Genomic DNA, 25,230 nt, shown 5'->3' on the forward strand with positions numbered 1-25,230 from the left:
GAAAAGCAGAAAACTCTTACTTCAGTACTTCGCTGTCAGCTAAATCAGTATGCATATTTTTCAATAATTAAAGTATAAACTTACATTATTTAATTTATTTTAAATTTTTTTATCAAAATTAGGTTAAGTTAATTTGATATATTAATAAAAAATCAATATTATAGTCTATAATATATAATATAATAAAACAGGTTAAAGTTCAACAATATTATATGTAATTTTAATGTCAGTCCGTGTAATCGAATCCCAGTGGTTAATTTGACCATAGCTGTTTTTGTTTTTTTATGTCTAAATTACCATTATGATAAATCATGGATTAAAATTAAATTAATTATACATAAAGTTTAATAAAATTAAGTATCAAAAAAATGCAGTAATAATGAAAAAAATTGAGAGACCTTGGTAACGAAATCTCCGCATGTAACAATACGTAATCATGATAATAATTAAATACAAATAATTAATTTTTGATTAGGTATTTCAAATATTTATTTCAAGATTTTTAGATAATCATACCTCAAAAATCTAAATGATAATTGTTGTTTCTTTTTTTTTCCTAAATATTTTTTTGGAAAAAACCTTGAAATTTGAATAATCAACAGATTGAATCAGATTGATTTATGAATTGAAATTCAGTTTATTTAAATTTCAATCCCAGAAAGAAAATATAAATCATGGGCCGGGTAACATATTTGGGCCAAAACCCATAAATAAGATCCAGAACCAGCAGTACAGAAAAGCAGCCCTTTTCCACCAATCAGAATTCAGAAAGACAATTCTACCGTTGCGGGCCCATTCGATATTTTCTTTCTCTTACTCTCTCTGTGCGCTCTGCCTAAAACCCTAACCAAAAACTCCACACTGAAAAAAAAAAATATCATCATTTCAATAGCCTGAAAGAACAAAAGGAAGCTTAAAAATCGTAAATTTTGGATCGGGAATCCGAATCCGGATCCATTCCAATAAGAAATGGCGGGTTCTTCTTCTCCGGTGGAATCTCTGGTCTCAATCGCCGGGTCGGTTTCTACTCCGTCAACTAAAGAACGGGTCCGGATCTTTCGTGATGAACTCCCTCCCATTATTACCAATTCAGGTCTGGTTCTCTTTCTACTTTAATAGTAATCATTATTAGTTAAATTTGTTTGTATGATTGATTCATTTGACTGTTGCAACTGTTTAAGTAAAATTTACACTGTGGAAATTCAATGCGGATTTATGAATGAGGTGAATATAGTTTATGTTTTGCTTGTGAATTGTAGCAAATGTGAGTGATTACATTTCAGCTCACTCGGTTTATTTATGAGTTCTAAGTTGTATTTCTTGAGTAATTACTGGATGAAGGGTTGCTGAAGTATGATCGATTAAAGTTTGTGAACAGTGTGGTGAAAGGAGTGTGAAAAAAGGCGCCTGTACTTGTTGAAGAGATAGTTCCTGTACTTCGTTGTCTGTCAATGTGAACTGGATTTAGAGTTATAATTAGAGGTTTTTCACTTATGATGCATGATTTCTAAGGTTTGCTGGTATCTGCACCACCTTTGGTTGTCTTATTGAAATTGGCTGCAAACTATGTAGGAAACTAGTAATATTCATGATTTATTAAGGCATCGAAGAATTTCTAATTTGCATCCAGAAAAGTAGGCATCCGCTTTCCTGTTGCATGAAGCAGTATATCATAAGCTTTCTGTAATTTGAAAATTAGTTGGCATTACTAATAAAAAAGGTGGAAAGATGTTTCTCTAAATTTGAAGGTTTTCTCAGAAATGAAGGAAAGATTTTGCTTTTGCCTTTTAAAGCACTACAATCTCAAGAAATTATGCATGTGTTGCGATGCATTCATATTATGAATAGACTGAAAATATGCCAGGTACCCAGTATGATCTATGATAGCTTACCTCTCATTCTTCTACCCACTAAATTGAATATACACATATGTTGGATATGTTTTTCATTTTAACCTTCACTTTTATGCAACACATCGCCCCCCTTCCCACTCCTTCTCTTACTCCCTCTCTCTCTGTCTGTCTCTCAATAATTGAATATTTGTGCACCCAGTGATAAGATGAGCTTATTTTGTACTTACATCAGTTCTTGAATCATTATTTATCTCGAACAGAGATGTCTCCTGAATTTACGTCACTTTTGGTGGATATAATATTTAAAACATTCCCAATATTTGATGATGGAGGGTCGAGAAAAGCTGTTAATGGTGTGATTGTGAAGGCTTTAGGCGAGGTTATATTTATGAAAAGTTTTGCAGCGGCACTTGTTCAGGCAATGGAGAAGCAATCAAAGTTCCAAACCCATGTAGGGTGCTATACTCTACTCAAGTGGTCGTGTCTCCTCTTAAGCAGAAGTCAGTTTGCCACAGTTTCGAGAAATGCATTGCGTAGAGTAGCTGCAGCTCAGGCATCTTTGCTTCATATTGTTATGAAAAGATCTTTTCGTGAGCGAAGGGCATGCATAAAATCATTTTTCCATTTATTTTCTCAGGTTTGCTATGACTAACCTTTTCTGGTTTTGAGGAAATTATCCTGCTGGTTATTGCAATATAAATTTCTTTGGTTTTATTGCTTTTGTTTTTACAGTCACCTGATGTCTACAATACATACATAGAAGAAATTAAGGATGCACGGATTCCATACAAAGATGCTCCTGAATTGCTATGTTTATTACTGGAATTTTCATCTGTAGTACCATCTAAGTTTGAACAAAGCAAGGTAGGAATTATTTGATTTCACCTTTGTTACTTATGGTGGAATTCCTTCTGACATTTGGAGTCTTCAAGGTTTTTTGGTTTAACATTTTCTTATATTCAGTAAGCTATACTGAAGATTTAACATGATTTTTTGCTTTGTACAGCCAATATTTCTTGACATCTATGTTAAAGCTGTTTTAAATGCCAGAGAAAAGCCAACCAAGGGGCTTAGTGAATCTTTTCATCCACTATTTGCACGTATGTCACATGAAGATCTCCAAAGTACTGTGATCCCATCGTTAGTGAAAATGTTAAAACGCAACCCTGAGATTGTGTTGGAGTCGGTTGGAATACTATTAAGTTTAGTCAATCTTGATTTAAGTAAGTATGCGATGGAAATTCTTTCTGTCGTATTACCACAGGCTCGACATGCAGAAGATGGAAGAAGGATTGGGGCATTGACTGTAGTACGCTGTTTAAGCCAAAAGTCTAGTAATCCTGATGCTTTTGAATCGATGTTCAATGCCATTAAAGCTGTCCTTGGAGGTTTGATCTTCTCCTCTTGGTCTGGCTTTTATAGGTTTTCTTATACTGTGCATGACACTTCAAGAATTAAGATCCTTAGTTTAGTTAAAAAAGAATTAAGATCTTTAGTCACTAATCTTTTCATGAGCTTTTACTTGACTTTTTCATTGCAAACAGGCTCAGAAGGAAGGCTAGCATTTCCTTACCAAAGAATTGGCATGATGAATGCACTGCAGGAATTGTCTAATGCTCCTGAAGGAAAATATCTCAACAACCTCTCTCGTACCGTCTGTGGCTTTCTTTTAACTTGTTACAAAGATGAAGGTAATTTGATTTGATGACTTATTTCTGCTGTTTATTTATAAAGATTTAACTTGTGCATTTTAGATGTTGAAAATCCTTTACAGATGATCTTTATGAATTATAATCTGTCCTTGCAGGAAATGAAGAGGTAAAGCTAGCAATACTATCAGCCATTGCTTCTTGGGCAGCCCGTTTTGTTGATGCACTTCAACCAGATTTAGTTTCTTTTTTTGCCTCTGGCCTCAAGGAGAAGGAGGCTTTAAGAAGGGGTCATCTTCGTTCTCTGCTAGCTATCTGCAAAAACTCTGATGCCCTTTTGCAGGTGAACAATCTTTAATATGTTTTTTTAATGTATGTTAAGTAATTAATTATTTTGTGGTCAACTATTTTGTTCCATTGATGTGAAGCTTTTTAAACATGAATTTTCAGATATCATCATTACTGGGGCCTCTTCTTCAACTTGTAAAAACTGGTTTCACTAAAGCTGTGCAGCGTCTAGATGGCATATATGCATTAAGTATTGTTGGGAAGATTGCCGCTGCTGATATCAAAGCAGGTGTTTGTCTTGTAGTAGTTGCAAATGATCGCAGTTTGGAATGCCTACCATCTGTTTCCATTCCATATTATATGCTAGTTTTAGAATTTCTTGTTGATTCTTTTCCTCTTTGCCTTTTCCCAGAGGAGACTGTGGCAAAGGAGAAAATTTGGTCTTTGATATCTCAAAATGAGCCCTCACTTGTTGCAATTTCAATGGTAGCTATTGCTAAATCTTTGGTTTTAGAATTTCTTTTAATTGCATTATTTTTATTTTTTTATAAAAATATATGTTTTTATTTAGGCCTCAAAATTGTCAATTGAAGATTGCATATCATGTGTAGATCTTCTTGAGGTGCTATTGGTGGAACACTCTCGCAGGTTTAAGTCGATTATAATGTGCAATATCCCCCAACATTTATTTGTTTATGTTTTGTTTATGATTAAACTTGGTTGAGTTGCCTTCCTTTATGCAGAGTGTTGGAAACTTTCTCAGCCAAATTACTATTACAGGTAGACCAGTGTGCATTGATCCCTTTATATTGTCTCACTGTTACTTGTTAAAAGAGAAACTTTGATCTTCTCTCTGTGTAAGGATTGATTCAATTTGTGATGATCGACTTTGATGCAGTTATTACTCTTTTTAATGTGCCATTCAAGTTGGGATGTTCGTAAAACAACTTATGATGCTACAAAGAAGATAGTTGCTGCTGCTCCGCAGTTATCAGAAATTCTTTTGGTTGAGTTCTCAGACTCTCTCTCTCTTGTTGGGGAGAAAATAAATGCTTTGAAGACAAGGTACAAATTGACGCAGTTCTTTAACTTAAGTGTTTTTAATACCTTGCAGTTATTGTTTATGTTGATTGTGTTGTTTTGGATTTTGATTTGTGGAGAAATTACTTTGGTAACATACATTTTATGTTATAGTTCTACAGCGTGGGTTTTTGTCATTGTTATTTCACTTTTTTATTGAGGCTTTACTTCTATATTCCATATTTATGTTTAGCCTTTTATCTAATCTAATGAGAGAAATCTAAATTTGTGCATAAGTAGTGATGCAGATAATTCTCCAGACACTCAGGTTCCTATCCTTCCATCTGTTGAGGTTTTAGTGAAGGCTTTAGCTGTTATATCGTCCACAGCTCTTGCTACAACTCCAAGTGCATCTACACGTGTTATAGTCTGCTCTCATCATCCATGCATAATTGGAACTGCTAAAAGAGATGCAGTTTGGCGGGTAGACTATTTTTTTTATTGTTCTAGTTTCTTGAAATTTTTCAATTTCAATAGCTTGTTTTGTTGTTGTTTTACATTCATCTTTCCATCCTCAGAGGCTCCATAAATGTTTGCGAGCACTTGGCTTTGATGTGATTGGCATTATTTCTGCTAATATTGCCAATATTTGCAAGGTAAAATCTATTTTGTTGGAAAGATGTCTTTTGTCAGTTTTTGTTGGTTGGAAATTAACCTTATTAGCATTGCCATACAATAACATGCTTCTATTATGGTCTGTATCTAATCTTTCGGTGGCTGTGTTTTGTAGGGTCTAGTGGGACCATTGGGGTTGATGAGCGCCAATCCACTTGAACAAAACGCAGCAATATACTCTCTATGCACTTTGATGTCAATAGCACCTGAAGATACTTATTCAGAGTTTGAGAAGGTGATGCTTGTACTTAGTCAAGGTCAGTCATCTCAATATTTCCTTGTTGCTGATTATTGATGTGAACTCCCTCCACTTTGCAGCACCTTATAAACCTTCCGGACCGTCATTCACATGATATGCTTTCGGAAAATGATATTCAGGTGCTGTTTTTATCCTTATCTACATCATTTCTGCTGGTTTTCTTATGTGTAATCATTTGCCATGGTACTGACTTTGGCAGGATTAAACCTAGATAATGATTATTGGGGCAGGGTTTGAATGAACCCTGGATAACAAACCTCAGGTGTTTATGTTTCTTTCAAATATGTATAGAATTTCTAGCAAGAATTTATATTAGCTATGAGAACTAAACTTTTGCCTCTTTAGGTGGGTGAAAACTTTTGTTGGAGAAACCCTTATGTATAGCAACCATGCAGACTGTTAATTGCCTTATTTCATGACAAGGATTTAACAACCTGCTTTCTGTCTTCCCTAGAGACTTGGTATAAGGCATTTAAATTGCTAGTACGAACAAATTTTAGTTGTTATTTTGATAATTTGTTTTATTAGATTTTTAGATTACATATATAGTGTTTCTTCTTGCTGCCCTTTTGTCAAAAAAATGTTTTTCTGGTACACAAGATTCTGTCAAAACTAGATTTCTAAGAGGGACTTGATGCACAACATTACGATTGTTGAGTTGGTGAACCTTTTTTTTTTTTGTGCACTTCCTTCTGTGTTGGCTGTTTTTGGGCCTTGAAGTGTCATTATGTGCTCTACAACTTTTAACCCCTGTTTTTTCTGCTGTTGCAATCTTGTTCTCTCAAGGTTTTTGGCTTCAATATGTTTTTATTCTATATTTCCCAATCAACAAATATATTTCTCCCATTATCTCCTAGCACACGTTCACTACAAAGATGGTACAAATTATTACGGATTTAATTCTTGTGAATAAGAATTATGGGAAAGTCTGATGGCTGAAGCTGCTTTTTTAACTTGTATGACATTGATGATGTGAAACTCAAAAACAGAAAACATGGATTATGATTTTTGGGTGTGAGGAGTACTATAAGATCATCTTTTTTTTTGCCTATTATGTTCTTATTTTATTTATTTATTCTATTTGTTTTCCTGTAAGACTTGATTCTATCTGTCATATGTTGTTTCAGATATTTCGGACTCCTGAAGGAATTCTTTCCAATGAGCAAGGTGTTTATGTTGCAGAATCTGTTACTTCTAAGAACACAAAACAACAGGTGTTTGTATTCCTCTTTAATCTGCTGTTTTGTTTTTCTTTTTCCATAGCTTTTCTTGATCAGCACTTTTCAGTCATTTATAGTTTATGTTATATTCGCAGGACCGTATCAATTCTAACCATTCTGGAAAGAGGGAGACCTCTAGTAGAGCAGCTGGTGGTGGTGGGAAAAAGGATATTGGAAAGTCAATGAAGAAGGCTGGCATGTCAACTTTGCAATCTGTCTACTGCTTCATAATTCCAATTGCTTAATTCATGTCATAAAGTTGTCTATATTATTTAATCTTTATAGATAAAGGAAAGACTGCAAAAGAGGAGGCTCGAGAGCAGCTTCTTAGAGAGGAGGCATCAATACGTGAGAAGGTTCGGGAAATACAGAAGAATCTGTCTTTGATGCTGAATGCTCTTGGGGACATGGCTGTTGCTAATCCTGTTTTTGCACATAGTCAATTACCTTCACTGGTTCGTGCCTTGCAAACTGCTCTGTTTTCTTTCTTTCTATATTTTCTGTAGGTGTATTTTATCAGCCCTTGATGAGTGTGTTGCATGGCAGTTTGTAATTTTCTAGCTGCAACCTCCTTGATGGGGTGAGGTAGGGCTACCATCAGGCTGCTATTTTAACCACCACTAGCACATATTGTGGGTACAATTTAGGTAAGGTTTCTTACATGCTTTTCCTCAGGTTCTCCAATAAAAATTAGCTAATTCAGTGGTGGGCCCCAAACCAAACTTCATTGCTGAGTTAGCAATTTAAAACATGTTATTTTCATTGGGGAACTTTAGGAACAGGAGATAAGGAACCTTACCTGTGGTTTTGCTGAATAGTATTATTTCATAATTATCGAGTATAAGAGTATAAGTTCTGATGTTGTCTCCATCTATAGCCAATTGGTTTTAGGTTGGATTCTTAATACGGTATTGACATTCAGGGTATTTGTTGCCTCCATTATGCTATATCTTTTTGTTGCCCCTTACTTGTTGTTCATGTGGTGGGCCCTTTTTGTCAATTCTTTTTCTTTGGGCCTACATGTGATGGGCAGTAGTAAGTAGTGTTGTCTCACATTGTTTAAGTTTAGAGTTTGTGGCCTTATATTCAAGTGGGCTTTCCACATTGTCAATTGTTTTATGTGGATGCGTAACAAGTTTGTCCACATATCATACCTTTTTCAGTTTTATAATGTGCAAAAAATGGGATTTTGAGTGATTTTAGTGATGTTTGCTATTGGATGCGATGCTCTGGAATCCTCATTGTGAGCTTAGTGAAAGACTGAGAGTTCTTTTTTCCTCTGACAAACTAGTCCAGTCTAGGCTTCATCTAATCATCCTAATTTTTTCTTGTCATTTTCTCCTTGTTTGCATCAGCAACTAAATTACCTTTGGTCTTAATTTCAATTGCCTTGGCAATTTGCTTTGACTCAATTTGCAGAGGAACATGGTTTTTGTTTTGTTACCTCCGATTGGCATTAGATGCTTGTAATAAACTAAGCTTTCCTTTACTGTTAATTTCATCTTGTTTACCACATTTATTGGGAATGAATTTTTCTTTTACATTTCTTCAGGTTAAGTTTGTCGATCCTCTATTTTTCAGGTTAAGTTTGTTGATCCTTTATTGCGGTCACCAATTGTTGGTGATGTAGCCTATGATACATCAGTGAAGCTCTCCAGATGTTTAGTGCATCCTCTATGTAATTGGGCCCTTGATATTGCTACTGCTTTACGTTTAATTGTGACTGATGAAGTTTGTCTGTGGGAACTGATTCCTCTTGTGGATGAAGAAGCTGATGAAAGACCATCTTTAGGTCTTTTTGAGAGAATAGTAAATGGATTGTCTGTGTCTTGTAAATCTGGACCTCTTCCAGTAGATTCCTTCACTTTTGTCTTTCCTGTAAGATATCCTACTTTGACATGTGACTGGATGCATTTAATGATGCTTCTGTTATTTATTTATCTGTTCTATATTTTTCATCAGATAATGGAGCAGATTTTATTATCATCCAAGAGAACAGGACTTCACGATGATGTTCTTCGGATTCTTTATTTGCACTTGGATCCCCTTCTGCCTCTTCCTAGGCTTCGCATGCTATCAGTTACACATTCATACTCTCAGTCTAACTGATGAATTTATGATTTTTAGTTTTTTTTTTTAATTTTTTAAATGGCTTGTTCTTGCTATGTCATCTGTTCTATGTGTTGCAGGCTCTCTATCATGTTCTAGGTGTTGTTCCAGCTTATCAAGCATCAATTGGGCCTGCATTGAATGAGTTGTGTCTTGGCCTGCAGCCTGAGGAAGTGGCATCTGTATGTCCTTAACATTATTCCTTATTTTCTGCTATATGCTCACACAAATATATGTTGTGCAATCTATTAATGTTCATTCTTACAGGCTTTGTATGGAGTGTATGCTAAAGATGTTCATGTAAGAATGACTTGCTTAAATGCTGTAAAATGCATTCCAGCTGTTTCCGGTCGGGCTCTTCCCCAAAATGTTGAAGTTGCAACAAACATTTGGATTGCTCTACATGATCCAGAAAAGGTTTGGCGTAGATCTGCTTTCTTAAATATTCAAAATTTTGATTGTTTTTGGCTACAATTTGATCAGTCATTCACTTCATTATCTCTATGCTTTCAGTCCATTGCAGAAGCTGCAGAAGATGTATGGGATCGCTATGGATATGACTTTGGTACTGACTACTCGGGGATTTTCAAGGCACTTTCTCATGTAAATTATAATGTGCGCGTGGCTGCGGCAGAGGCATTAGCTGCTGCTATGGACGAAATCCCAGATTCTATACAGGTTGGTTGGTGTTTACCTTCAATATTGCTCTCACATTGTTGTTTTCTAATTTTTTTTGGGTGACATTTTCAGGAATCTCTTTCTACTTTATTTTCTTTATATATCCGGGACTCTGCTTTTGGTGAGGAAAATCTTGATGCTGGTTGGCTAGGCCGACAAGGAATCGCGTTGGCATTGCATTCTGCAGCTGATGTATTAAGAACAAAAGACCTTCCTGTTGTTATGACATTCCTGATATCACGAGCACTGGTGTGTATTCTTTTCTGGTTTTGGTAATAATTATTGAAGTATGCTGTCTTTGCTACATAAAACTGTTGTCATAGACATTGTTGTAGTAGAAACATTGGCTGTTGCTTCTGTTAACCAGTCCATAATCTTCTAGGCAGTTAACTGAATTAGTCTAATCAGGAAACTGTTAGTATTGTGTTTTTTATGTAACCAAAGAAATATGGTATCTTTGAACTAGTCTAATGATGATTAATAAACTCATTACTTTTTTTTTTTTTGTGTGTAACCAAAGGGATTGGTAGAAGATACCTTTTTCCTGAGTATTGTACTTTACCTTTTTTTTTGCTGTTATTTGCTGTCAATTGTGGAGTAACATACATTTCTGCTGTGTTGTTGTGCACATTCCTAAACGAAAAGGCAGTTACATACAAACATATTCTTAAACCATTTTAACAACATTTTTTATACCTGATAAACAGTTGTGAATTGTTATAGCATTTTTGGTTTGTTCTGATATCATAGCTCACAGTAGAGGCTTGTAGAAAGGGCTTCTTTAATTGACAATTTCTAGTAAATTAACTTTTGAATGTTCTTCATATTTTTCTTCGTTTTTGAAATTAAAGTAGCTTCTTTTGCGTTAACATGCTTTTATGAATATTGAAAGAAAAGAAGAAGTGTTACTCGTGTTAACAATTTTGAAAATTATAATGTGTTTGATTCAGATCCTATAAGCTTGGAATGGTTCCTCTTGTGTACTAGTGTGTAGGACTGCACACTTTTTTTTAACGTTTAGTTATTTTTCCAATTGCAAAATAAGAATGCTTTACTAATTGGTTAATATTTGTAATTGCAGGCTGATCCTAATGCAGATGTTCGTGGGAGGATGATTAATGCTGGTATAATGATTATTGATAGGCATGGAAGAGAAAATGTTTCTTTGTTATTCCCAATTTTTGAAAATTACTTGAACAAGAAGGTTAGCCTTTCTTCCAAATTAGAAAATCCTTTGCTTCTATACATTTTCATTTTATTCCATCTTGCATAATGAAATTCTGGACTGCATTGTTTTTTTCTTCTTCGTGTAGTTGTCAGAACCCACTGCATGTTCGTGCATAATATTTCTCTTTGTGTAGGCATCGGATGAAGAAAAATATGATCTGGTTCGTGAAGGTGTCGTTATTTTTACGGGAGCTCTAGCAAAACATTTGGCAAAGGTGTTGGTTTTACAGCTTCCTCCTTTTTAATCATAAGGGGAACATGGCACCTTCCTAATTTTGCTCTAAGATCCATATTTTGTTAACAGGATGATCCTAAAGTTCATGCTGTTGTTGAGAAGCTGTTGGATGTGTTAAATACTCCTTCTGAAGCTGTTCAGCAAGCAGTCTCGACATGTCTATCTCCGTTGATGCAGTCAAAACAAGTATGTTTGCAACTGATGCTAAAAATGGGTTTTTAGGTTCAGACACTAAGAATTTGTGTGGTTTTTATTTTGTGCAATGATGCATGATAATTTTTTCTTGAATATGTATGATACTTCTGCACATTTGTCTCCTTCTAATCAGGGTGAGGGTTCAATTTAATGTTACTATTGCTTGCATAGGATGACGCAGCAGCACTTGTTTCTAGGCTGTTGGATCAGCTGATGAAGAATGACAAATATGGTGAACGTCGTGGAGCAGCTTTTGGTCTTGCAGGAGTGGTCAAGGGGTTTGGGTTATCATCTTTGAAGAAGTATGGGATTGTGGCTGTCTTACGAGAAGGTTTTGCTGATAGGTATGACCTTTCACGTGTCAGCTATTATCTCATGTATAGTGGAGGCTATTAAGTTTAGTTCAGATTGTGCTTGAATAAACTATTTCAAATTTTAATTGCTTTATCTTCTACATTGATTATATCTCACCCCCCATTTGATCTCTCTTTATCCATATGAATCAAGCATAGGTGATACTTGTTATGAACATTCGCAAGTCAAATTTTTAGTTACTCATCTAGTTTTGGCTCATTCTGTTTTTTTTTTTTCTTTATTTCTTTTCATTTTGAACTGCAGAAATTCTGCAAAATCTCGTGAAGGAGCTCTGCTGGCATTTGAGTGCCTTTGCGAATATTTGGGAAGATTGTTTGAGCCGTATGTCAACAATCATTAGGGCCTACTTTGTGTTCAATTTTCATTTCATATAGATCCATTCTTTTACAACATTTTATATTGGCTACATGTGATTTTGATCCAGGTATGTTATTCAAATGTTACCGTTGCTCTTGGTTTCTTTCTCTGATCAAGTAATTGCGGTTCGTGAGGCTGCTGAATGTGCAGCACGTGCTATGATGTCTCAACTGAGTGCACAAGGAGTAAAGCTTGTGCTTCCATCTCTATTGAAGGTGATATTTGTGTTTGTTTACCTCTTTTTCCCGTTTCTCTTCTAGTACAGATGTAATTTGCTTTATAGTAAATCTTATAGTTTCTATTCGTGGTTTTATTTTATTTAAATTATGCAAGAGGTGGTGGGCTGATTTTTCTTCATGTGTTATTTTTGTGCCTTAGTAGTTGTTCAGTTAACTTTGTCTCCCTATTTTTCAGTGACAGAGTGCTGTACAGTAATTGCATTATGCCCTGCTTACAGCCTTTGTTTAATATGATATCTCAAAACCTGGTTTTCTGATAGGATTTAAAAAATAGCATGATATTAGGGGCACTACTTTGCAAAGTACATGGGTTTGTTTGGTTGCTTCATCTGGTGTCATGAAAGACAACTTTGCAATGCTGTTGAAAATGCAAATACTTAAATTTCTTGTGCAAGTAGAAATGTAATTATTCAACTTTTGCAATTAAAGAAAATTCAAAACAGTAGATGGAAAAGATAAAAAAAAAGGGTACTGAATGCAAAATGATTGAAGTATTTGTTTAAAGGTGAATGCCAGTTAATAATGTTGAAAAAGTTTATATATAGACTGAAATAGTTGGAACTTGGAAGATATTCTGTTTAGATTGGTGCACTAGTAATTCATATATTCCTTCTTTAGGATCTAGTATATCAGTTGTGTTTGCAGGACATAAACTCTTAGGTATTATTATAAAAGCATGTTTGATGAGCCACAAGCAAGTTGTTTATACCTTTCCTGTTTTAGCTTCTGCTGGTCTTTATGGTGTCTAGCAGGAAATTCACATGTTGCTAAATTCTTTTTTGTGCATATCTAGGGTCTTGAAGATAAGGCCTGGAGAACGAAGCAAAGTAGTGTACAACTTCTTGGTGCCATGGCATACTGTGCTCCTCAGCAACTTTCTCAGTGTCTTCCTAGAATTGTGCCTAAATTAACAGAGGTCATTTCAATATAAACTTGAATTTTGTTATTTCAGGTTCTGACTGATTAAGTAGCCTTGTTTTGATACCTTTTTTTTTTCTTATACTTCTCTGTGAACTGCAGGTGTTAACAGATACACATCCCAAGGTGCAGTCAGCAGGACAACTGGCCCTTCAGCAGGTTATAGTTTGTCCTCTTTTCTTAGCTCTGACTTCTTTTTATATGACCAATGTTGGTTTAATATATATTATTCTTTTAGGTTGGGAGTGTAATAAAGAATCCAGAAATATCTTCACTTGTCCCTACGCTTCTTATGGGTCTTACAGATCCTAATGACTATACAAAATATTCCCTTGATATTCTCCTCCAAGTAAGATTTTTGAAACTGAAAATATCAATTTGATTGTTTTATCTTTTGTCTTTATAAACTTCTTCTGGTTTTTGCAGACTACTTTCATTAATTCAATTGATGCTCCTTCACTTGCGTTGTTAGTACCAATAGTACATAGAGGGTTAAGGGAGAGGAGTGCTGATACAAAAAAGAAAGCTGCTCAAATAGTTGGAAATATGTGTTCTTTAGTCACAGAGCCTAAGGATATGATTCCTTACATTGGGTTGCTCCTTCCTGAAGTGAAAAAGGTGCCGTTTTGACTGAAATTTTAGAATTTGCTGCTTTTTCTGTAATTCTTATTCATAGATGTTGAAAATATGAACAGGTCCTTGTTGATCCCATTCCAGAAGTTCGATCAGTTGCAGCTAGGGCCATTGGATCTCTTATAAGAGGAATGGGAGAAGAAAACTTCCCAGATCTTGTCCCATGGTTGTTCGATACACTTAAGTCAGACAATAGTAATGTTGAGCGCTCTGGTGCTGCTCAAGGCTTGAGTGAGGTTAGAATTTATTAGTTATTTAATTCTGACATATAAAAGTATGTTTCTGACAGAATCACTGAAAATTGCATCAAGTTAATTCTTTGCTTATTCTTCCAAGTTGCAAGAATATTTGAACCAATTTTTAGGTGTTTCCTATCTCTCTGTATTTTCCTCTTCCTGCCATGTTTGGTTATTCTTCATCATTTTTAGTGTTATTTAACATGGTAGAAACTAGAAAAGATTTACAGATAGGAATAAGGGGTATTACTTGGAGGCTGGTCCTGGTATGAAGCTTGAGGGATTTAGGGATGTGAGGGAGAGGAATGCTTAAGATAAAGCCAGGGATTTTGAGTAATTTATTTATTCTTATGACTTTTGTTCTCAATTCTCTAATTTCTTTTATCCCCTGTATTTTTGTGAAGTTTCATTGTAGTATAAGATGTTAGCCAATTGTTTGTTAAACTTGTTTTGGTGTGCTTGTCTACTGTTGTGTGTCAGGTTTGTGCCTAACTTGCTCTTTGTAAATTGTTTTATTACTTTTCAACAATCAAAAAAAAAAAAAAAAAGAAGTCATAGTTGAGTAAGCATGGGATATCTGCATCTATCTTCAGGTTTTAGCTGCGCTAGGTACCGAGTATTTTGAGGATATACTTCCTGATATTATTCGGAACTGTTCACATCAAAAGGCAGCTGTACGTGATGGATATTTGACACTTTTCAAGGTAATCTCGTTATACCTTCTGATATCTGATTTTCAGTTGCAGGGTTTCCTTTTTGTTGGATTTTTTTAACAGCTTCCTTTGAAATGTGTTTGTAGTATTTCCCAAGGTCATTAGGTGTTCAATTCCAGAACTACTTGCAGCTGGTTTTGCCTGCTATCTTAGATGGTAAATACTCTTACTTGTGATCTTTTGTATGCTTTAAATCCTTATTTAATCCTTCTCTGATCAAAATTATTGGTGCGATGCAAATTTTTTTTAATAAATCAAACTTTATGGCTGTTTATAATATTATAGGTCTTGCGGATGAGAACGAATCTGTGCGGGATGCAGCTCTATGTGCTGGGCATGTCCTAGTGGAGCATTATGCAACAACGTAAGGGCTCTTCTGGTTCTCTTTTGAAATTAATTATGTACTTTTTCTAATATATCATTAGGATTTGTTCTGGCATTCTCTGATTACTCTTGGGCATTTGCAATTTAAAGCGTTAAGACCATTTTTGAATAATAAAACTTTGATGGATGGAGACAGATAAATTGTATGTCTAGCTTCAATGCCTTCACCTATGGATGTAATGATGATCTTTTCTGTTTTCTTCTTTCATATTAGGTCGTTACCTCTTCTCCTTCCAGCCGTAGAAGATGGCATCTTTAATGATAATTGGCGAATCAGACAAAGCTCTGTGGAGCTATTAGGAGATCTCTTGTTTAAGGTATGCATCTTCATCTTTCAGTTCTCCTTCATGAAATTTTCTGGCAAATCAACAATTCTGATTTCCTTGATCCTTTGGAGATCCAAATCAAGTGATTGTTTCTTGCTGTCGTTGGACTCAGTTATTCCTTTGTCTGTTTCATATTTAGGTTGCTGGAACTTCTGGGAAAGCTTTACTCGAGGGTGGTAGTGATGATGAAGGTGCTAGTACTGAAGCACACGGACGTGCTATTATTGAGGTTCTAGGAAGGGATAAGCGCAATGAAGTTCTTGCTGCATTATATATGGTTAGAACTGATGTCAGCATAACTGTACGCCAGGTAATGTTCTTCATGTTTTAGTTAGTTGTGCAAGATTATGATTAAATGAACCAATGTTGTGAACATTTTAATCACAGTTTATTGTAAATAAACTTAAAATTTCCTTCTCCATTTGTCAGGCTGCATTACATGTTTGGAAAACTATTGTGGCTAATACTCCAAAGACTCTCAAGGAAATAATGCCAGTTTTAATGAATACTCTAATTACTTCTCTTGCTTCAGCATCCTCTGAAAGGCGGCAGGTTTGTACTAGAGTTGTTCTCCATTCTCGGTTACAATATTAAGGTTCAGAGATCACAAATGTCTGTTGGTTATATAGGTTGCTGGTAGAGCACTGGGAGAACTTGTGAGGAAGCTTGGGGAGAGAGTACTTCCTCTGATCATCCCAATTTTATCCCAGGGATTAAAGAACCCTGATGCTAGTAGAAGACAGGTAAATTTCTCTTCTTCTCATGATACTATCTTTTTCCTTGTATTCCCATGCCATTGAGTCAGATCACCCTTAGGTCTAAATACAGAAAGATGTGCTGATCTATATATTTTTACAACAATTCTGGATGAATTATGATGTAATTGTTTGGAATCTAGAGAATGCCACAGTTCTTTCTGTTATATTAAAAATTGTAGTTCTTACTGTTATATTAAAATTTGTAGAAAGCTTGAAATATTCGTGTATTACTTTGTTCTGATACCTTTATCTTATCTTTTCTTTTTCTGTGTCCCTAATGGATAACATATACTTTTAAGATCATTTTGTGAAACTTTTTGGTGTGGGAAGTCCGTTGAAAGGTATTGTTGTCTTCATCTAATTCCATTTCTGAAAATTATCATTTTGGTGTCTGTATAAAGACTAGTGGAATTTCTCTAAGGATTCCATATGAATTATACGATACAATTCAGGTCTCTGATGGTTTTGGTAAGCTTATTTTCTTCTAGCTGCACATGAAGTTTCTATAGAGGGTATGAAGTCGTAAAGGGTGGGTTGGATTGGGCTGGCTAGGTTTCTCTAATGAAGGTTTCTCAAAATTTTATTTTGTGACTTCGGTGCTTTGCCACTGGGTAATTGTTTTTGTTAGGAAGCTGCAATTTTAATTTCTCTCTCTCTGTCTGTCTGTCTGTCTGTCTTTCTCTCTCTCTCTCTCTCTCTATATATATATATATATATATATATGTCTTCCTCTTTGTGTGTGTATGAGTATATATATATATATATATATATATATATATATATGTCTTTCTCTTTGTGTGTGTATGAGTGTGTTGATCTATGATACTTTTAGTTTTTAATGACTCTAAAATTTCACATGGTTGACAGGGTGTATGTATTGGTTTGAGTGAAGTGATGGCAAGTGCTGGTAAGAGTCAGTTATTGAGTTTCATGGATGAGCTTATCCCTACCATTCGTACAGCCCTTTGTGATAGGTTTGTTGGGATCTTTTGTCTGCTAGTGCTTGTTCTGTATCTTCATTTGTATAAGAAATTATCATGTCTTACGATTTTTGCTAACAGTGCTCCTGAGGTTCGTGAGTCAGCAGGCTTAGCATTCAGTACTCTCTACAAGGTACTTTTTCGGTCTTTGGTTTTATTGAGGCTTGCTTATATAGGTATGTTCAGATAGAATGAACCGTAAAATGTCATGATTTAGAGTGCCGGTATGCAAGCAATCGACGAAATTGTTCCAACACTGCTGCATGCTTTGGAGGATGATGAAACTTCTGATACTGCCCTAGATGGTCTCAAACAAATCTTAAGGTTATATTTCTGATCTCTGTAGTCTATGATTTGCTATTGTTGGGCGTAGTTACATATACTTGCCTGTCCTAAATTGCTATCTCTCATCAATTTTAGTGTCAGAACTACTGCCGTTTTGCCTCATATTTTGCCTAAGCTGGTTCATTGCCCCCTTTCGTAAGTGCTCACTCTTTTTATCTTGTTGATATTTTTCTTTAAAGAAAAAAGTTTGCTTGAATGACACTGCTTGGTTACTGATTCTTTTGGAATTCTATCCAGCGCCTTCAATGCGCATGCTCTTGGAGCTTTGGCTGAGGTTGCAGGCCCTGGCCTTAACTATCACCTTGGTACCATCTTGCCTGCTTTACTTTCTGCAATGGGTGGTGATGATGTGGTATACATATCTTTTTCCTTCCTCTTTTGTAGTACAATTTATGCGAACTGAATTTTTTTTTTTCCACATTCAATTGGTATTAAGCATATAAGCCATGTAGTTCAATTTCATCTTAGTGCTTGCTCAATTGCGGATGTTATAGGATGTGCAACCTCTAGCTAAGGAAGCTGCAGAAACAGTAGTCTTGGTCATTGATGAGGAAGGCATTGAATCATTAATATCAGAGCTTCTTAGAGGAGTTGGTGATAGTGAGGTTTGTCTGATATTGTTCTCTAACGCTTTCTTTTGACTGACACACACTCGCTTCTTACTTTTTGCATCTTTCTTTGGTTTCAGGCATCAATCAGAAGAAGTTCATCATATTTAATAGGATACTTCTTCAAAAACAGCAAACTCTATCTAGTTGATGAAACTCTAAACATGATATCTACCTTGATTGTTTTGCTTAGCGATTCAGATTCTGCTACTGTTGTGGTATGATATGAGTTATTTATTGTCTATTGTTGTTTGTCTATATAGTATTTTGCATCTTATGTTGGGTTTGACAGGTTGCTTGGGAAGCTTTATCAAGGGTTGTCAGCTCAGTACCAAAAGAGGTACTTCCTTCATGTATAAAGTTAGTACGTGATGCTGTATCTACTGCAAGAGATAAGGAGCGTAGAAAGAAGAAGGTGAGTGATTGCTATTCTCTACTATGGGTGACAATTATTAGTTGTGAATGGTCTGAGGAAAACTAAGAAATCTGAACATCTTTTGTTTTGTTTAATTCACATGCAGGGAGGCCCTGTTGTAATTCCTGGATTCTGTCTTCCAAAAGCTCTTCAGCCACTGCTTCCAATATTTCTTCAGGTATTTCTTCTTTTCTTTTCTCTCCTAAGTGTCTTCCATTACCACACCTTTCCCCCATGTTGATATCCCAAAATATCAGAGTTTCCTTAAACATAATTTGTTAATTTAGTGCAGCTGAAAATAGAATACTTGATCATCTCTACGCTGCTGCTTTAAGCTCATTTCTTTCTTTGTTCATGTATAATATAGAAAAACAAAAGCAATATTGACATAATGATTTCTATACCAGTTACCATCATAAATGCCACTTTCAATGGATATGGAAAAATTTTCTATTGCCATTTCTATTTTGCAATCAGACTACAATTTTTAGTTGAAATGTTATTCTTGCATGTCGAGAATCTTTATTTGTTGGGGTGCTGCTGGGAATGCAATGCAATTGCCAGTTTGTGTACTCTTTTCTGTTAAGCTCACATTTGTTTATGTATTGAATACAAGTGATGGAATTCAGTTGTCTGTTTGTAACTTTTTTATTCATCAAATATATGTTTGTTATTCTAGCCTTTTACTTGATTTCTGTATCACTCTGACCAGTTAATATGGTATTAATTTTTTATTTCTGATTGCATTTGCAGGGTCTGATTAGTGGGTCAGCTGAATTAAGAGAACAGGCAGCCTTAGGTCTTGGGGAACTTATTGAAGTGACTAGCGAACAATCACTGAAGGAGTTTGTCATCCCAATAACTGGGTATGTGCTCTAGGAAATTTGCTGGTGTAGATTGCAATAAGACACAGGTCACCTAGAAAGGCTTGAATAAATTAACTATAAAAACCACAATGCTTAAAGCACTGTCCTTAGCTGACTGTTCAGCCTGGCTTGGTTTCCCTATGATGCCCAAGCCTTGTTTTGATGTTGTCTCAAAACTTGGAGGTGGTCCCCAGGGAGTCCATTTAATTTTCTTTTGTGTGACTATACTTCTTCCACTGGACTAGGTGCTTTATTTCTCTATTGGCTAGAAAAAGGGATTAATATGATTTATATTTGATCCATTGTTGGATATAATTTATACCTTGGTGATGATCAAAACGCAGCTTCTAATTTTGATAAGTTACACATTAGGGCTCATTTTGATGCACTTCAGAAGTGGAAACTATAAATGAAATCCAGAACAGAGGCTAAACTGGTGTAAATCTGAAGTTAAGAGCAGCAGGGTTTAGGGTTCTAGAACCATTAACAAGTAATTTCCAAGTATATTATGGCTGCTTAAAATGTCTAGAAGACTATTATACTAGTGTTACAGCAGCTTTTATCCTAGCCCTTGGATGCAAAGAGGCCCTTCTAATCCTGGCCATCCAAACTCTTTAAAAGGTCACATGCTAGTTAGATGACCACTTAATAATATAAAAACATAATTACTGCCATAAACTAAAGTAAAATATCAAGCACAAAAGAATATGTCAAGGCTAAATGCTCATTTTAGTAGAGTTTAGGATGTTCCTGCATCACATTCCATATAAACTCTCACAAATATCATACACACTCAATATTCATGCCTATTATTTTTGCATCTTGTGGTGAAATCCTAGGTTTGTTTCTGAACTTTTTCTTTCGTGGTTGTGTTGAGTTTTTATTGTCTTCGTCAGGCTGTCAATAACATCTATGCTTTATGTTTGTATTTTGTTTACATTATCATGTTCATTCATGGTTACGTTGTTTGGAAATTGAGTGTTAAATGGATTTTTGTAGTAACATAGCTTAATGAGTTTGTTGCAATGTCCTGTGAAAGAAAAAACAATTTCTAGCTTCAACCACTAAATCTCGATGCATGTTACATAAGTGTAGGTGAATATTTTGCATAATTATAGGTTATTTGTTATCAACGATCTGTGAAGTTCTTAAATTGTTATACCCTTTCTTTCCCCTAAGATAAATTTATTACTATATTCAGTGTTTTTTGAAGCCTGATTTCTTTTTTCCATTTTTTCTTTCTTAACTGCAGGCCTCTTATTCGAATCATAGGTGATCGTTTTCCCTGGCAGGTCAAGAGTGCGATTTTATCTACATTGAGCATCATGATCCGAAAGGGTGGGATTGCACTGAAACCTTTTCTTCCTCAGCTGCAAACAACATTTATCAAGTGCCTACAAGATAATACAAGGTCCTTTTAAATCTGGAGTTGCTGTCTCAACTTAAAAGCTGTACTGTTTACCTTATAGGCTATGTTTACTCTGTTCAGCCATTTCTGTCTTGAATGTCATAATTTCAGTTCCTTTCCTTCTATGTGCTTTATGCATTTTGTGTGACATTACTTACATATGAGTGCCATATATATTGTTTTGTTTTGCGTACTTGCTTCTTACATTTTGGATTTATAAGTGTTTGAATGCAGGACTGTCCGCTCAAGTGCTGCCCTTGCACTGGGTAAGCTTAGTGCACTAAGTACCAGGGTTGATCCATTAGTCAGTGACCTCCTATCTAGTTTGCAGGTGATTCTTAATATTTTTCCTCCATGTGGGTCATTTATCTTAAAATTGGATGACAGGTTACTAATATTTGACTGTTCAGGCATCGGATTCTGGAGTAAGGGAGGCCATATTGACTGCTTTAAAAGGTGTGGTAAAGCATGCTGGTAAGAGTGTGAGCCCAGCTACGAGAACTCGTGTCTACGCTCTCCTCAAGGATTTAATTCATCATGATGATGACCAAGTTCGAATGTTTGCTTCGAGCATATTGGGTGTTATATCACAGGTACCTTATAAATATTCTTAAGACGCTTTATTCAAGTACCAGCCTTTTGCTTTTGCTAATGTTTATTATGAGGAACCACCCTGGACCATGGTATTATTTGCATATTTTGGCTTGCTCTTGGCCAATCTTTGGTGATGAATTCGTGACTGGTATTGGGGTGACTACTGTCACCAGTGAATTGATGGGTACAATATGTGCCCTTCTAAGTCTGCTTCTGAATCCATTTTAATTTGTTATGATTTTGTCTTTTGACTTTTCTGCCAATGGTACTGCAGTATATGGATGAATCTCAGCTGTCCGACCTACTTCAGGAACTTCTAGATCTGTCCTCTTCTTCAAACTGGGCTGATCGCCATGGCTCAGTTCTTACATTCTCCTCCTTGCTCAGGCATAATCCTTCCACAGTTTTTATGTCTCCAGAGTCCGCATCTATTTTAATCTGTCTCAAAAGCTCCTTGAAAGATGAGAAGGTATTGCAATTCTAACTGATTTACTCCATTTTCATTTTGTTTTTCCCAATTTCTGACCCTTTCTTGTGAATAGTTCCCACTTCGTGAAACATCAACCAAGGCATTGGGGAGGCTTTTACTCTGTCAAGTACAAAGCGATCCCTCTAACTCCACTTCACTTGTGGATATCCTTTCATCCGTACTGTCAGCAATGCAAGATGACTCTAGTGAAGTAAGAAGAAGGGCATTATCTGCTATAAAAGCTGCTGCCAAAGTAAGTACATGAGCTTTAGCTCTTTATGTTTAAAGTATAACTGGTATGTTGTGTGTTGTTTCCATGAAGATATTTGGCACCTGTTGATGCAAATTTTATTGTAGGCAAATCCTTCAGTTATCACAACTCATCTTTCATTACTCGGCCCTGCGCTTGCTGAATGTTTGAAGGACAGCAGCACCCCAGTTAGACTTGCTGCAGAAAGATGTGCTCTTCACACCTTCCAGTTGACAAAGGGTACTTTTACCTATATAATTCCATGGTTTTGAACTGATTGCTTAAATTAAATGCTAAACTTTCGTCTTTCCTGTTCTTCCCCTCCATTAGCGAGTTGGTAGAAGCAAGAATACTTTGTTGTACTAACTGGTTTGTATTTTCTAGGTACTGAGAATGTTCAAGCTTCTCAAAAATATATTACAGGCTTGGATGCTAGGCGCATATCAAAATTTCCTGAACACAGGTTAGTCCAAACTTCTTTAGCAATGTCATTTTTAACTCTAATTTCTTGAGCATAATAATAACATGTACATCCTTCATTCTTGCTGATGCAAAGGTGTCCATGTTTGCTTTTACATTGTTAAGTATTGTTTCAAACAATCGGTATCTTAAGCTGTTTGCTGAATATGAAAACGCAGCGATGATAGTGAAGAAAGTGAAGATGACTCAGCAAGCAGCTGAAAGTCTGTTCCATTGATCTAAATATTGTATTCTTCATCAAGATTCAAGGTTCAAGAGTGGAAGTAACTGGAACTTCGAATTATTGGACGGTCTCCAGCCAAATTTTTTCCACGCCAGCGTTTGTTCATAGGAAACACAGATACATACAGAGAAAGAGCCCAATTTTTTTTTCACATATGGGTATTTATAATATCAACGTAATTGGCAATCTTCTAGTTATGATATAGAAAAACCACAGGCCTCTCATGGCTGCCTTCAAGTTTTTGCACTGGCTTTTCTTGTCCATAACCGAGTGAGAAACCAAGTCCTGCTTAAGAGCTCTCTCATGTATCACTTGTCAAATTGTCACATTCAAAATAAGGTTTTTCTTCTAATCCGAATTTTCTGTATTCACTTGCAAGATCATAAGCCCTAAAGGGTTTCCTTTTGATGTGATCACAATTGTATTTACTTTGATAATCATTGATATATATATAGTAGTATAAATCACTTTTGCTGGTTGAATTATGAAATCAGGATTTATACTTGATACGTTGTCAGGAAATTATATGTTTGTCATATCGCCAATGAATAAATTTATTAAATATGTAACTCAGAAATTATAAATATTTTTTAATTATAAAAATGTAATTCTATATTTTTATTCAACCTCTCTACCTAAACCTAGTTGTAGCTGTATCCTCCTTGAATTCTTGCAACTTCACAAACAACCAGATGCCAAATCGTTTCGAGCTTCCACCCCACCAAAATTTCCTTTATGCTTTCATCCCACAATTTAATAGGATATTTAGTGTTGGATAAGTTAGTATATTTCTTGAAAAATGTTTTTTTCCATTCAAAATGAAAGATTTTCGGGGGTTGAATTGATTTGTTGTCTCAATTTTTTTGTTTCTTTTGTATGAAAGACCTGAGATCTCTCAATGTGGAAGAGAGAAGTTGGAGAAAAATTTCTAATAATTATGTTGTAAATGGCTAGAGAGAGAAACATGGAAAGAAAATAAAAAGATTTTGATTTTTTAGTCCATTAAATATTAAAAATTTTGCATATCTATTTCTAAGCTGAAGATGATCTTTGATGACTTAACAGTATATAGAAGATATACACAGTCAACTTATCAAATGTAATCCCTAACTTTTATTAGGATCATTATCATAACAAATTGACATTTTTATTTGACCCTAATAAAAACAAAATCTATTTTTTTTTGGTTGGAGATGCAAATCCTTAGTATTTTTTTTTATATATATTATGGAATTATATGAACCCATTTCTCTGCTTCATTTATCAGCAGCAAATTGATACAATTATGATTTGATGATTCAATTTGCTACCCTTGATTTCTTTAAACATGCCTGTGTGCAAGAAATTCATGGTATTTTGCTTTTGTACTGCTATATATAGATTTGCATATCTCTTGGAGTTATACAAACCAATCTCTTTTAGCTAATCAGAAAAACAATCAAACAAACAAATTGGTTTCTTTCTTTCTTCTATGACATATCAACAACAATTAACACTTTTAAATCCTTTCTGACATTTTAATTCTTCAAATATGTCTATTTATAAGAAAATCATTCTCTTTGGCTTATGTGTGCAAGGAGCTGGGTGTGCTTAAATCCTGCCATCGGAAGGAGCTTTCCTCCTTCATGCTCAGGAGAACCACCTCTATGGTAATCCACCACCAGCCATCGAGTTGCTCAGGCCTGGAATACTACTTTTGCTCAAATGTTCTTTAACAGGATTTCCTTTGCTAATAGATATACAATCTTAATCTTGACCAAGGATATATATAAAATAATTGAATGTTTAAGTTCATTAAGTCTCTCTCGCTTTGTCTTTAATTTAGAAAAAGGAGATGGGGAATTTCAAAAAGAAAATTACCAAGGGAAATACCTAAACTAAATAACTAAAAGGAAAAAAATTAAGAAATATCTATTTTGTGATTGCATATGAAATTTATATATATATATATATGAAAATTTAAAATATATATATGTGTGTGTGCACGCGCGTTAAAAGATTAATACTCTTCAAAAATTAGCTTATATAGAGGGAGCATGGTTAACATATTAAGATGGGAAACAGTAAAGAAAGAGGGGAAGGAGATTAAAAGGTGGAAAGTGAAAGATAATGGGGGAAGAATTAATGACTACTTTTTGGAACTGTCATTTTTGTTGGCACTTAATAAAAGTGAAAAGAAAGCATATTTAAATAACTCAATTGATCTAAGCTTCAAGTTTTTATTAAATTGATACACGAGCATTTG

General features: G+C 35.2%; 1 protein-coding gene across 3 annotated transcripts; it reads left to right on the forward strand.

Moving 5' to 3' along the window:
* The first annotated feature begins 727 nt into the window (after positions 1-727).
* Positions 728-23,467, forward strand: ILA (putative protein kinase regulator ILITHYIA). 3 transcript variants are annotated; one of them, XM_018121599.2, is made up of 60 exons: positions 728-1,093; positions 2,114-2,490; positions 2,586-2,717; positions 2,860-3,241; positions 3,398-3,544; positions 3,661-3,845; positions 3,953-4,079; positions 4,203-4,276; positions 4,362-4,438; positions 4,534-4,570; positions 4,689-4,855; positions 5,111-5,294; positions 5,389-5,466; positions 5,601-5,720; positions 5,804-5,863; positions 6,872-6,958; positions 7,060-7,159; positions 7,250-7,419; positions 8,546-8,842; positions 8,927-9,043; positions 9,154-9,255; positions 9,341-9,490; positions 9,587-9,751; positions 9,824-10,000; positions 10,833-10,955; positions 11,113-11,193; positions 11,283-11,399; positions 11,580-11,752; positions 12,027-12,104; positions 12,208-12,355; positions 13,173-13,295; positions 13,400-13,456; positions 13,536-13,646; positions 13,724-13,915; positions 13,993-14,166; positions 14,760-14,870; positions 14,966-15,035; positions 15,165-15,243; positions 15,478-15,580; positions 15,729-15,899; positions 16,019-16,141; positions 16,219-16,332; positions 17,215-17,321; positions 17,409-17,460; positions 17,545-17,651; positions 17,748-17,807; positions 17,910-18,024; positions 18,167-18,277; positions 18,361-18,498; positions 18,573-18,695; positions 18,802-18,873; positions 19,449-19,561; positions 20,814-20,972; positions 21,204-21,300; positions 21,380-21,562; positions 21,838-22,032; positions 22,106-22,285; positions 22,390-22,522; positions 22,667-22,745; positions 22,921-23,467. In XM_018121599.2, the coding sequence occupies exons 1-60, from the start codon at positions 970-972 to the stop codon at positions 22,961-22,963; spliced, it is 7,851 nt and encodes a 2,616-aa protein (XP_017977088.2). In that variant the 5' UTR covers positions 728-969; the 3' UTR covers positions 22,964-23,467. The 3 variants fall into 3 exon arrangements, with proteins under 3 accessions (XP_017977088.2, XP_017977087.2, XP_017977089.2); XM_018121598.2 differs by having other exon boundaries at positions 9,341-9,751; XM_018121600.2 differs by having other exon boundaries at positions 2,258-2,490; positions 9,341-9,751.
* The last annotated feature ends 1,763 nt before the right edge of the window (positions 23,468-25,230 follow it).

The sequence above is a fragment of the Theobroma cacao genome, chromosome 5 (assembly GCF_053813885.1).
Source record: "Theobroma cacao isolate CCN51 chromosome 5, ASM5381388v1, whole genome shotgun sequence".
Taxonomy (NCBI): domain Eukaryota; kingdom Viridiplantae; phylum Streptophyta; class Magnoliopsida; order Malvales; family Malvaceae; genus Theobroma; species Theobroma cacao.